Source organism: Coregonus lavaretus, assembly GCF_964263955.1.
Source record: "Coregonus lavaretus genome assembly, chromosome: 25".
NCBI lineage: Eukaryota > Metazoa > Chordata > Actinopteri > Salmoniformes > Salmonidae > Coregonus > Coregonus lavaretus.
In genome coordinates, this window is record NC_140012.1 from 39,626,431 (window position 1) to 39,639,957 (window position 13,527).

The 13,527-nt window shown below is 44.2% G+C and overlaps 1 protein-coding gene across 2 annotated transcripts; it reads right to left on the reverse strand.

Moving 5' to 3' along the window:
• Nucleotides 1–8,172: 8,172 nt before the first annotated feature.
• Nucleotides 8,173–12,812, reverse strand: LOC311101205 (serine/arginine-rich splicing factor 2-like). Of its 2 annotated transcripts, XR_014609897.1 has the most exons (4): nucleotides 12,268–12,812; nucleotides 10,625–10,937; nucleotides 9,344–9,440; nucleotides 8,173–8,783 (listed from the first exon to the last, which is right to left on the reverse strand). XR_014609897.1 is itself a non-coding variant. In XM_084142309.1 (3 exons), exons 1-2 carry the CDS (start codon nucleotides 12,627–12,629, stop codon nucleotides 10,658–10,660), a joined length of 642 nt encoding a protein of 213 aa, XP_083998435.1. In that variant the 5' UTR covers nucleotides 12,630–12,812; the 3' UTR covers nucleotides 8,173–9,440; nucleotides 10,625–10,657. The 2 variants fall into 2 exon arrangements, 1 of the variants encoding a protein (XP_083998435.1); XM_084142309.1 differs by having other exon boundaries at nucleotides 8,173–9,440.
• Nucleotides 12,813–13,527: the final 715 nt, after the last annotated feature.

Genomic DNA, 13,527 nt, shown 5'->3' on the forward strand with positions numbered 1-13,527 from the left:
ACTGGGGATTTTCAAATGAATCATTTTCCATATTTTACAAATGTTTAGTTTTAGAGGCAAAAATATGTCTGTTTTGAGTATGTGTTGTCAACTCCATCAGTGGCCTGTCAACTCCGTAACTGATGGCTAACCCCATTAAAGATATATATTTTTGTCAATATTCTGAAATAATATTGTCATTACTGTTCTGCAACATATGCTTAAACAATCGAAGTATTTGCTGTGCTAGACTTAAGGGATAATGTTTGCTTTATAAATGTTGTTTTATGTTCTAAATCTAGAAAAACTAATTCCCAAATGCCAACGACATTATCCCTGGAGCATTTAATAGTGCTATAAAACAAAACAAGAAGTCTAGAGATTTGTATTATGTATTTGAATAATCTGTTAGAATTAAACAATGAAGGCCTTTAAAAACTTGGACAATAACTGTACAAATTAAATCCCTTTTATGGTGTCTGTTGACAAATCCAATTAGTTGCATTTTATGAAGAAAAATAAATTACAAAGTTGTTCCTTTACATGGTGTGATAGCTGATACTTTGGTCTATCAAAATATATAATTTAAATTGTTGGAGTTCACTCCTCCAACCTTAAGACAAATATTTCATATAGGATTGTCCCTTTCAAGAATCCCTGAGCTCTAAAACAGCAACATTTTCTCTCAGCCAACTGAACAACGCCACTGTCAACAAGGCAGCATGGTGCATCCAAGGTAACACTGACTTCCGATTGAACACGTGACTTCCGTCTCGCTTCCGCATTGTCTCCGTGCTGTTGTTGCTGTGCTGTTTGTTGCTACTTGGCTACCTGCCAAACTATTCACGTTTTACTTTTAATAAACGTTTAATCAATCTCTGTGTTCAACAAATTTACCAACTTTTTAGTTTTGTCCTCACTCATCTTTTTTCGTTAAACTTTTTCACCCCGGACGTTTATCCCGAGACAGAAGAGTCATTTTCCTGTGCGTTTTAGCTGCCAACTTTACGTTATTTTCATTTTTTCCATCGCAACTTTTTTCCCTTATTCAACTTTTTCACTCCGGACGCTTTATCTGGACGTGGTTCATCAACATCTTCAACATCTTCAACAGCCGAAGCTAAGTAGTAACATTAACATGATGTCTTCTAATTGCAGTCGCTGTACTCATAATATACAGGAGAATTCTCGCCTTACGGCGAGAATAGCTGTGCTACAAGCCCAGCTTCAGACGCAATCGTTAGGCAAGGGCAATATCAGTGTAGGAAAGGAAGAAACAGCGTCTGTGCCACCAGTAAGTACAGACAGTAACGTTAGTATAAATCCCCCCGCACAGTCCCCGCAGCCGGACAACTTTCTCATGGCTTCTGGAGGGAAATACTGTTGGAATGCTCAACCGGTGTCGCTCATTCAGCCGACAGAAACCTTCAACCGGTTTTCCCCATTATGTAGCGAGTCGGAGTCTGAGTCTTCTCTAGTCTCTACTCCTCCCGTTACGGGGTCTGAGACTCCGAAGGCTCCCACCATTAGCTCTGACAAATTGAAAACCCTAGTCATTGGCGACTCCATTACCCGCAGTATTAGACTTAAAACGAATCACCCAGCGATCATACACTGTTTACCAGGGGGCAGGGCTACCGACGTTAAGGCTAATCTAAAGATGGTGCTGGCTAAAGCTAAAACTGGCGAGTGTAGAGAGTATAGAGATATTGTTATCCACGTCGGCACCAACGATGTTAGGATGAAACAGTCAGAGGTCACCAAGTGCAACATAGCTTCAGCGTGTAAATCAGCTAGAAAGATGTGTCGGCATCGAGTAATTGTCTCTGGCCCCCTCCCAGTTAGGGGAAGTGACGAGCTCTACAGCAGAGTCTCAGCACTTAATCGCTGGTTGAAAACTGTTTTCTGCCCCTCCCAAAAGATAACATTTGTGGATAATTGGCCATCTTTCTGGGACTCACCCACAAACAGGATCAAGCCTGACCTGCTGAGGAGTGACGGACTCCATCCTAGCTGGAGGGGTGCTCTCCTCTTATCTACCAACATAGATAGGGCTCTAACTCCTCTAGCCCCACAGTGAAATAGGGTGCAGGCCAGGCAGCAGGCTGTTAGCCAACCTGCCAGCTTAGTGGAGTCTGCCAATAGCACAGTCAGTGTAGTCAGCTCAGCCATACCCATTGAGAATGTGTCTGTGCCTCGACCTAGGTTGGGCAAAACTAAACATGGCGGTGTTCACCCTAGCAATCTTATTAGGATAAAGACCTCCTCCATTCCTGCCATTATTGAAAGAGATTGTGATACCTCACATCTCAAAATAGGGTTACTTAATGTTAGATCCCTCACTTCAAAGGCAGTCATAGTCAATGAACTAATCACTGATCATAATCTTGATGTGATTGGCCTGACTGAAACATGGCTTAAGCCTGATGAATTTGCTGTGTTAAATGAGGCCTCACCTCCTGGTTACACTAGTGACCATATTCCCCGTGCATCCCGCAAAGGCGGAGGTGTTGCTAACATTTACGATAGCAAATTTCAATTTACAAAAAAAAAAATGGCGTTTTCATCTTTTGAGCTTCTAGTCATGAAATCTATGCAGCCTACTCAATCACTTTTTATAGCTACTGTTTACAGGCCTCCTGGGCCATATACAGCGTTCCTCTCTGAGTTTCCTGAATTCCTATCAGACCTTGTAGTCATAGCAGATCATATTCTAATTTTTGGTGATTTTAATATTCACATGGAGAAGTCCACAGACCCACTCCAAAAGTCTTTCGGAGCCATTATCGACTCAGTGGGTTTTGTCCAACATGTCTCTGGACCTACTCACTGCCACAGTCATACTCTGGACCTAGTTTTGTCCCATGGAATAAATGTTGTAGATCTTAATGTTTTTCCACAAAATCCTGGACTATCGGACCACCATTTTATTACGTTTGCAATCGCAACAAATAATCTGCTCAGACCCCAACCAAGGAGCATCAAAAGTCGTGCTATAAATTCTCAGACAACACAAAAATTCATTGATGCCCTTCCAGACTCCTTCTGCCTACCCAAGGACGTCAGAGGACAAAAATCAGTTAACCACTTAACTGAGGAACTCAATTTAACCTTGCGCAATACCCTAGATGCAGTTGCACCCCTAAAAACGAAAAACATTTGTCATAAGAAACTAGCTCCCTGGTATACAGAAAATACCCGAGCTTTGAAGCAAGCTTCCAGGAAATTGGAACGGAAATGGCGCCACACCAAACTGGAAGTCTTCCGACTAGCTTGGAAAGACAGTACCGTGCAGTACCGAAGAGCCCTCACTGCTGCTCGATCATCCTACTTTTCCAACTTAATCGAGGAAAATAAGAACAATCCAAAATTTATTTTTGATACTGTTGCAAAGCTAACTAAAAAGCAGCATTCCCCAAGAGAGGATGGCTTTCACTTCAGCAGTGATAAATTCATGAACTTCTTTGAGGAAAAGATCATGACCATTAGAAAGCAAATTACGGACTCCTCTTTGAATCTGCGTATTCCTCCAGGGCTTAGCTGTCCTGGATCTGCACAGCTCTGCGAGGGCCTGGGATCGGGAGAGACACTTAAGTGTTTTAGTACTATATCTCTTGACACAATGATGAAAATAATCATGGCCTCTAAACCTTCAAGCTGCATACTGGATCCTATTCCTACTAAACTGCTGAAGGAGCTGCTTCCTGTGCTTGGCCCTCCTATGTTGAACATAATAAACAGCTCTCTATCCACCGGATGTGTACCAAACTCACTAAAAGTGGCAGTGATAAAGCCTCTCTTGAAAAAGCCAAACCTTGACCCGGAAAATATAAAAAACTATCGGCCTATATCGAATCTTCCATTCCTCTCAAAAATTTTAGAAAAAGCTGTTGCGCAGCAACTCACTGCCTTTCTGAAGACAAACAATGTATACGAAATGCTTCAGTCTGGTTTTAGACCCCATCATAGCACTGAGACTGCACTTGTGAAGGTGGTAAATGACCTTTTAATGGCGTCAGACCGAGGCTCTGCATCTGTCCTCGTGCTACTAGACCTTAGTGCTGCCTTTGACACCATCGATCACCACATTCTTTTGGAGAGACTGGAAACCCAAATTGGTCTACACGGACAAGTTCTGGCCTGGTTTAGATCCTACCTGTCGGAAAGATATCAGTTTGTCTCTGTGAATGGTCTGTCCTCCGACAAATCAACTGTACATTTCGGTGTTCCTCAAGGTTCCGTTTTAGGACCACTATTGTTTTCACTATATATTTTACCTCTTGGGGATGTTATTCGAAAACATAATGTTAACTTTCACTGCTATGCGGATGACACACAGCTGTACATTTCAATGAAGCATGGTGAAGCCCCAAAATTGCCCTCGCTAGAAGCCTGTGTTTCAGACATAAGGAAGTGGATGGCTGAAAACTTTTTACTTTTAAACTCGGACAAAACAGAGATGCTTGTTCTAGGTCCCAAGAAACAAAGAGATCTTCTGTTAAATCTGACAATTCATCTTGATGGTTGTAAAGTCGTCTCAAATAAAACTGTGAAGGACCTAGGCGTTACTCTTGACCCTGATCTCTCTTTTGACGAACATATCAAGACTGTTTCAAGGACAGCTTTTTTCCATCTACGTAACATTGCAAAAATCAGAAATTTTCTGTCCAAAAATGATGCAGAAAAATTAATCCATGCATTTGTTACTTCTAGGTTAGACTACTGCAATGCTCTATTTTCCGGCTACCCGGATAAAGCACTAAATAAACTTCAGTTAGTGCTAAATACGGCTGCTAGAATCCTGACTAGAACTAAGAAATTTGATCATATTACTCCAGTGCTAGCTTCCCTACACTGGCTTCCTGTTAAGGCAAGGGCTGATTTCAAGGTTTTACTGTTAACCTATAAAGCGTTACATGGGCTTGCTCCTACCTATCTTTCCGAGTTGGTCCTGCCGTACATACCAATACGTACGCTACGGTCACAAGACGCAGGCCTCCTAATTGTCCCTAGAATTTCTAAGCAAACAGCGGGAGGCAGGGCTTTCTCCTATAGATCTCCATTTTTATGGAACAGTCTGCCTACCCATGTGAGAGACGCAGACTCAGTCTCAACCTTTAAGTCTTTACTGAAGACTTATCTCTTCAGTAGGTCATATGATTGAGTGTAGTCTGGCCCAGGAGTGTGAAGGTGAACGGAAAGGCTGGAGCAACGAACAGCCCTTGCTGTCTCTGCCAGGCCGGTTCCCCTCTCCACTGGGGTTCTCTGCCTCTAACCCTGTTGCAGGGGCTGAGTCACTGGCTTGCTGGTGCTCTTTCATGCCGTCCCTGGGAGGGGTGCGTCACTTGAGTGGGTTTAGTTACTGACGTGATCTTCCTGTCTGGGTTGGCGCCCCCCCCTTGGTTTGTGCTGTGGTGGAGACCTCTGTGGGCTATACTCGGCCTTGTCTCAGGATTGTAAGTTGGTGGTTGGGGATATCCCTCTAGTGGTGCGGGGGCTGTGCTTTGGCGGAGTGGGTGGGGTTATATCCTTCCTGTTTGGCCCTGTCCGGGGGTTTCTTCGGATGGGGCCACAGTGTCTCCGGACCGCTCCTGTCTCAGCCTCCAGTATTTATGCTGCAGTAGTTTATGTGTCGGGGGGCTGGGGTTAGTTGGTTATACCTGGAGTACTTCTCCTGTCTTATCCAGTGTCCTGTGTGAATTTAAGTATGCTCTCTCTAATTCTCTCGTTCTCTCTTTCTCTCTGAGAACCTGAGCCCTAGGACCATACGTCAGGACTACCGGGCATGATGACACCTTGCTGTCCCCAGTCCGCCTGGCCTTGCTGCTATTCCAGTTTCAACTGTTCTGCTTGCGGCTACGAAACCCCTACCTGTCCCAGACCTGCTGTTTTCAACTCTTAATGATCAGCTATGAAAAGCCAACTGAGAGACCTGAGCCCTAGGACCATACGTCGGGACTACCGGCCGTGGTGACTCCTTGCTGTCCCCAGTCCGCCTGGCCTTGCTGCTATTCCAGTTTAAACTGTTCTGCCTGCGGTTATGGAACCCCTACCTGTCCCAGACCTGCTGTTTTCAAACTCTTAATGATCGGCTATGAAAAGCCAACTGAGATTTATTCCTGATTATTATTTGACCATGCTTGTCACTTATGAACATTTTTGAACATCTTGGCATGGTTCTGTTATAATCTCCACCCGGCACAGCCAGAAGAGGACTGGCCACCCCTCATAGCCTGGTTCCTCTCTAGGTTTCTTCCTAGGTTTTCGCCTTTCTAGGGAGTTTTTCCTAGCCACCGTGCTTCTACACCTGCATTACTAGCTGTTTGGGGTTTTAGGTTGGGTTTCTGTACAGCACTTCGAGATATTAGCTGATGTAAGAAGGGCTATATAAAATAAAATTGATTGATTGATTGATCCTTCAAAAACATATTTTCCATAAAATGTTTGAATTTTCAAACTAGCTTTCATTGGGAGGGCAGATGAAGTGTTTATCAAAAGCAATCACTTTTGCATGTGAAAACACAAAATCCTACTCATTACTCCACGTAATTATGGCGCTTGCAAGACAACTGGAAACTGAAAAAAATAATCATGACGTTTGATCTTCAGGTCATAAAGTTGGAGCTCTAGAAAGACGCCAGATTGACTTGGAATTCCGAGTTGGATGACCGTTCAAAACGATTTTTACCCAGAGTTCCCAGTTGTCGTGAACGCACTGAAGTCGGGAGATTCTCCAAGTTCCCAGTTGTTTTGAACGTGGCAATATGTGGTTAGCTGATATGTTAAATACCTATCCAGGAGTTGTAAGATCTGGCAGGCGTCAGCAATGGCTGGGCAGAGGAACACACCCATGATGTGGTTAGCTGATGTGTAAAATACCTATCCCAGCGTTTCCCAAAATCGGTCCTCGGGACCCAAAGGGGTGCACGTTTTGGTTTTTGCCCTAACACTACACAGGTGAGATCTGGCAAGGGTCAGTGATGCCTAGGCAGTGGAAAGCTTTACCCTAGCAGAACCAAAACAAACAGGGACCGGATATAGGGTGACCATTACGTTGCAAGCTTCTCACTTACGCGCTTTACAGGTAGCATGGCCTACTTTTGACTGAGAGCATAGCCTGTGGGTATAGAGCAGGGGTATTCAAATCACACCACAGTCTGGAGCCTGCTCTTCTTCTGTTCTACCTGATAATTAAATTGCACCCACCTGGTGTGCCAGGTTGAAAGCAGTCACCTGATTAGAGGGGGAAATGGAAAAAGCAGTGAACACTGGTTTCGAAGTCCAGATTTAAGTTTGAATCGAGGGGGTATGCAGTCGGTTCTCAAACCTCTCTTCAGGGACCAAGGGGTTTCACAATTCTGTTGTAGCCTTGAATTAGCTTACCTGACTCACCTAATCATGAGCTTGATAATGAGTTGACAAGTAGAATTAGGTGTGCTGGTGCTGGAATAGCTCAAATACATAGAACAGCTGGGGGTCCCACAGGAGAGGTTTGAGAACCACAGGAGAGGAAGCACTGTCTTATGCATATTAAAAGAATGCGTCTCTCAATACTTAGGTACATAAGATGTTATGTCTGTAGGCCTATAGATGTTTAATGGAAGATTAGCCAAGGGGATCTTCCACTGAGTGGCGCAGTGGTCTAAGATCCTGGTTCGAATCCAGGCTCTGTCGCAGCCGGCCGCGACCGGGAGACTCATGGGCGGCGCACAATTGGCCCAGCGTCGTCCAGGGTAGGGGAGGGAATGGCCGGCAGGGATGTAGCTCAGTTGATAGAGCATGGCGTTTGCAACGCCAGGGTTGTGGGTTCGATTCCCACGGGGGGCCAGTACAAAAAAAATATGTATTCACTAACTGTAAGTCGCTCTGGATAAGAGCGTCTGCTAAATGACTAAAATGTAAATGGGATTGCTAATGACCATATTAAAATCAGTCAAATATTTGGTCAATAAGACCATCAGCTTCATTCAAGGTGTAGCAATACCATAATTGACTGATATTACAAACATGTTTTTCCATTTTCAGAAGCGTAGACTTGCTAAAATTGTAGTATACTGTATTAACTCAACATACGGAATCTCGTTTAAGTCACTTAATGTGTCTTGGCTAGCAGTGTGAAGGAGCCAAGACTGCATTATCGACAGGCTCTCATGAGATCTGCCCTAACGGTCCATAACAAAATAGTGAATCAAATTAACCACACAAAACAAATGTTTATTAGCATTCACCTAAAGCAGTTACAAGACATCTTGCGAGGGTACACAAAATGCACAGATTAATTTATCAAGCTAGTGGAATGCCCTTTATCAAACCCTCCTCTATCGAGCCATTAGACTCTTCCATCAACAATGTACAACCAGCTCACAACAGAGGGACTAAACCAGTTGGAGGGGGGGGGGGGGGGGGGGTTAGGATAGCCTGGTGGAACCAGCTTGATCGAAAGAAAGTTAATCGCAGAGATCAGGCTGCTTCCACCAGGCTAGGGTTGGGATAGAGAGAAGGGGAAAGAGGAGTGTATTTGTACATCAGGAATGGGAAGAGACCATATGAGAACAACACAGGGGGAGAGATGGCATGATCAGAGATGATCAGATCTACCACCACAGCTGTGATCGATTCTTACAAACCAGAACAAGGCAGACGGCAGCAGTAGCACCAAGACGAGCGCCGGGCGACAACTGCACCGGGCACTCACCGGGTACCGCAACACCCCCGCCAGCCACTGCACTGCCACCTCACCATCATCAGCACTGCATCGCACCTTAACAGCTAACCAGCAATACTCAACTGCTACACAACTGCGCCTAGTGCACAAAAGATAAGAGAGGAGGGTTAGAATTCACAGGAAAGCAAACTTATAACAGAGTAACGACAAGAAAGAAAAAAAGACAGTATACACCTGCTAGGTCAGTTAACGAATTACATAACAGGTGACATTTGATACAATATTTGCTTTTTATTGTTCCTATTAATTTGCCTCTACGTGTTACTGGTTTTGCTTAGAAAAGAATGGAAATCATTTAGGGGCTAGTCACGCTCCCTTTGCTAAAATCAACTCTGCAAAAAAAATAACCAGTAACTCAAAAACCAGAATCCTTCTGTAGAGAATAAAACAACTAAATACAGGCTTCGGTTAAAAAGAAAAAAAAAGCTGTAGCTACTTCACAATAAAATAAAACAAGATCAAATCAAATCCATATGCAACAAACCAGCACTAACAATAAGACAAAATCCAGTATTCACCTCACAAAACCTTTAAACATGTCCTCAACTTTAGTCATCGGAGTTACATCGCATTGGTAAATATATAGTAGTCTTTCTGGGCATAAATCATTTAAAACATTTTAGACCAAGTCGCAATAACCTTTTGGTCAGTATTCTATGGGGCGTAGAGAGGTGTCCACTGGCAGACTTATGATCTGGTTGGCATCCGCAGAGAAGAAGTCCCAATCGTATGTCATCTGGAAAGAAAAGACAAGCTGTGTTGGTGGAGGTCAAAGGATGGGCTGCTAGTTTGAGAACTGTTGATTATCTAGTTGTCAATCTAAAGTCAAATGTACAGATCGAAAACACCCCCTTTCAACCATTCCATCGAGGACTTGTCGGTTGGTTTTTAACATGTCAGTTGTCCATGTTACTGGTATAGAACTGACCCTTTCCCTTGTGGGTATGTAATAAGTTCCTAACAGCGTCAGTCCCCGTTGGTCGTCTTCACACTCCAAGGGCCCCCAACCCAAAGCTACCTCTCAATATGACCATTTTTATATTTTTTACTCAGGCATTTATTGGACAACAAACCTTGGGTCCTCCCTCCTTCACCAGTGAGACCACAGACACAGCGGTACAGCCAGCAGCATTCTGTCTGTGGTCCTGTGAAAGTTCCGTACCTCACCACCACCTCACACCTCACCAACTGACAGCACGGACCACGCGTCGCCATTGACGACCTGCTCCATAGCAACTGCCATCGCCCCCACCAACTCAGCAACAGGCAGGTCACATGGGCGGGTCGCGTCACACCACTAACTGCTCTCACACTGCCATCTCTGTCACACCCCCACCTCTCTGTTTGACAAGAGGACCGCAGCTTGGAGGAGAGAATTCCACATTTAGGTAAACGAACGTTTGATTTTAGCACCCCGCCATAAATATAGCATATCTCAAAAAAAATTATAAGCCCATTTTATAAATATTGTAAACAATTTTAGACTACTTTACTCGTGACCTTCCATGTAGATAAAATCCTGATGTTGGCTGATGTGTCAGTTTGGTTGGATGTAAACCACACACCGTTGAATAAAAGCATTCAAGTGTGCAGATATCCAGCTTTATTTCCTGACTTTACTTTTGTACCCTGCATGTTACTTGATGTGTGTGCACTACTTTCTGAACTGGTTATAAAACCTAGTTTACAATCTTACAGTTTCCCCCTGCAACAACTTAGGGTCAGGATTCTGCAGTCTTGACTGGTACGCTGCAATGCTGGAGACTAAAACATCACTCGTTATCCGAGCCTGGCAAGGCTGCAGAACACTGTCCAACTGCATTTGAATTTAAACCTACCCTGTAGTCTGTCCTACACGCACCAAACCATCCTTATAAATATCTGTGATGGTCACACCCCCTCCTCCCCTTCCTTGTGTACCGTTTTAATGGGTCCGGGTTGGAGCTGTTGTTATTAAGAGTCGGTTCCGTTGTCCTCGGGGGACTTGGGCCTGCTCTTGGACCTCGACCTGGATTTGGAGCCTCTGTTGGAAGCCGGGCTGCGGGAGCGGGACCTGGAAGCTCCACGGGACCTGGATCGAGATGGGGACTTGCTCTTGCGAGGGGTGCGGGACTTGGAACGGGATCTAGAGTAGGAACGAGAACGGGAACGGCTGTAGTCACGGCCACGGCTGCGGGAGCGGCTCCTGCTCCGGGAACGACTGCGTCTGCGCCGACGGGGGCTGGCCGAACGACTGGGGGGAGAGGAGAAACATGGAGAAATGAACCGCAACGTGGGTTATACAAGTCCCTGTCTTTTTGCTAGAGTAATTACAGATTTGCGATTGCAACTTACAAACTCAACTGAAGACATGGTACCTTGCGAGCTACAAAAAGTAAACAAACTACTTAGCTAGCCGAAAACCTATGCAAATGCTTAACTTGCCAGCCAGTTAGCTTAGGTTTAAAGTAACTGTCCAATGAAAATCGCAATAATAAAAGTTCATATTCTGTTAACTCATACTCAAATAATATTGTTGACTCATCCTTTGATGTGGCCAAAGTATAAAATGAGAAACCCCACCTCAAAATTGTATCTCAAACAGACAACTAAAAAAACGATTGCAATTTCCTGAGGATGTCGTCATCTGACCAATCAGCGGTCTACTTGCATTAACATTTTTTATGAAGGTATATGCCCACACTATTCTGTTGGGGTACGCCCACACCATTCCAACACATGAAAGTTACTTTTTAACATACCGTCAAACTTCAATTAAAAAGCCTAATCTCAAATAGCCGCCTGTCCCTTTTAATAGCCGGGCAACGGCACATATTTCAGCAAATAAACGCCTGTTTCAAATAAACGCCTAGGTCTAAATTAATTGTTTACAAAGTTTGTTTGATTTGTTAAATAATTCAGTAATGACTTGAAAAAATTGCACTCATCCGATTTTAATGGGCAGTAAGAAACTGCTAGCCATTGGCTGCTAACAACTGAGAACGGCTAGTTAACTGGTAAGCACAAAAACATGGCCGATCGCCCTCTAGTGGCGAAAGGGAGAACTGCCGTAAATGCAGTCAAATAATGATTGTCAAGGATTTATTTTATAGCGACATACTAAGACAAAATAAACGTGACTGTGTAAATGATAACAGTACAGGAAATTAAGAAATGTATAAAAATGCTGGAAGTGAATGCTGGAATTAAACAATTAACTATACAAATGAGCAAAACCTGTGTGCGTTAAGGAAGTAGACACCATCTCTAATTAGCGCCTGTTGTGTTCAGTGACTTAAGCAAATAAAAGCCTGGGCTATTAATTGAAACGTCACCGTATTAAGTACCATTTTTTGGAAGATAAACTACTTCAGTAATATTTCATAGAAATGTGGAAACACTGGACAGTTACTTTAATTTGGTTAACCCATAATTAAATTGTGTAATTAGTCATTGCTCAATGTTTGTAATGTTAGATCTGTCAACAAGAGATTAACTTTGACTGAACTTGGCCAGTATCGTTGCTGTAGTTACAACAATTGTCAGTTACAATGTTTTTGATTCAAACTGAACCAATAACTTACCTCCTGCTCCTGCGACCATAGCCTCCGTGTCTCCTTGGGGGTCCACCGCCGCCTCGGCGCCCGAAGTGAGAGTCTGGTGGACGGCCATAGCGCGCCATCTGGACTCGCAGTTCCCGCCCGTCAAGCAAGGCCCCGTCCATCGCGTCCATCGCATCTTCAGCGTCGCGGTTATCATGGAACCGCACGAAGGCGAAACCACGGCTCTCCTTGGTGTACCGATCGCGGGGGATGTACACGTCTCCCACCCGGCCGTACTTCTCGAAAACTCGTCGTAGTGTCTCAGGAGAGGTCCTGTAGGTGAGATTGTCCACTTTGAGCGAGGTCATACCCTCGACATCGGGCGGGGGCCTTCCGTAGCTCATTTTTGCGCCTCAAAATTAAACCGACAGACGATAAAAAATCGAAAACAGGGCCTTGTTCTCCGATTAAAATCGTTATTTTTGGTAAAATTCGATTTTGTTTAGCCGATTTCCAGGCCCACCTCACACCGTTCTCTTGGCTGCTTGCACGTGAAATGGCGGCACTTGAGCTTCCTTTTTCTGTGTGGGCTGGTGGGCGGGTTCAGAACTACTCCCAGTGCGCTACGGCGCCTCGTAGAGGACTGGAGTAGCAAAACAGTTAGAACGCTCACGGATCATGTCAGGATGGAAATAGCAACATTGTACAAGTTTATTTTACGCCTGCTACGTTAGGTTATACAAAATCAGACAGTTTGCGCATTATAGGCTGCAACGCTGTAGCCATCTAGCCTACGTGGTATGATATCAGTTTCTCATATTGTTTTATCACTGTTCAGTTTAGATACAAGCCTATACTTGCCAAATTGCCTATCAATAATTATGTGTGTAGCCTAAATTGATAGTCTATTTCTGTCAAAATTTCAAGGACACATTTGATTTGATATATATATATATATATATATATAATTACGCAGCTCTACATGTCGTTGTAACAGTCACTATACATTGCATTATTAAGCCATCATCTGCTGCAGCATTGCAGTGATTCGTTCCCACATTTGGGGAAGGTCACGTTATAGCGAACCGGGAGCTGCCTGCCTGCTGAATTGTACTGCGCAAAACCCATAGTCCGGATTTGTGCCTGACGTCATGGGTAGCCACCATTAGATTCGTTCTTTGACAGTTGGAGCACGGAGAGCGCAAGCACAGATAGCCATCAGCATCCCCTCACGGCATTACAAACGGGAGAGAACGAACAGAAAATATGTCGAGTGGACCGTTATACGACGCTACATAGGGA

Excerpts from the sequence above, each read along its gene's own strand:
- LOC311101205 (XM_084142309.1), bottom strand. The coding sequence starts at position 12,629 with ATGAGCTACGGAAGGCCCCCGCCCGATGTCGAGGGTATGACCTCGCTC. Across the intron at positions 10,938-12,267 it reads TATGGTCGCAGGAGCAGGAG|TCGTTCGGCCAGCCCCCGTC; the intron begins GTAAGTTATTGG and ends CTCTCCCCCCAG.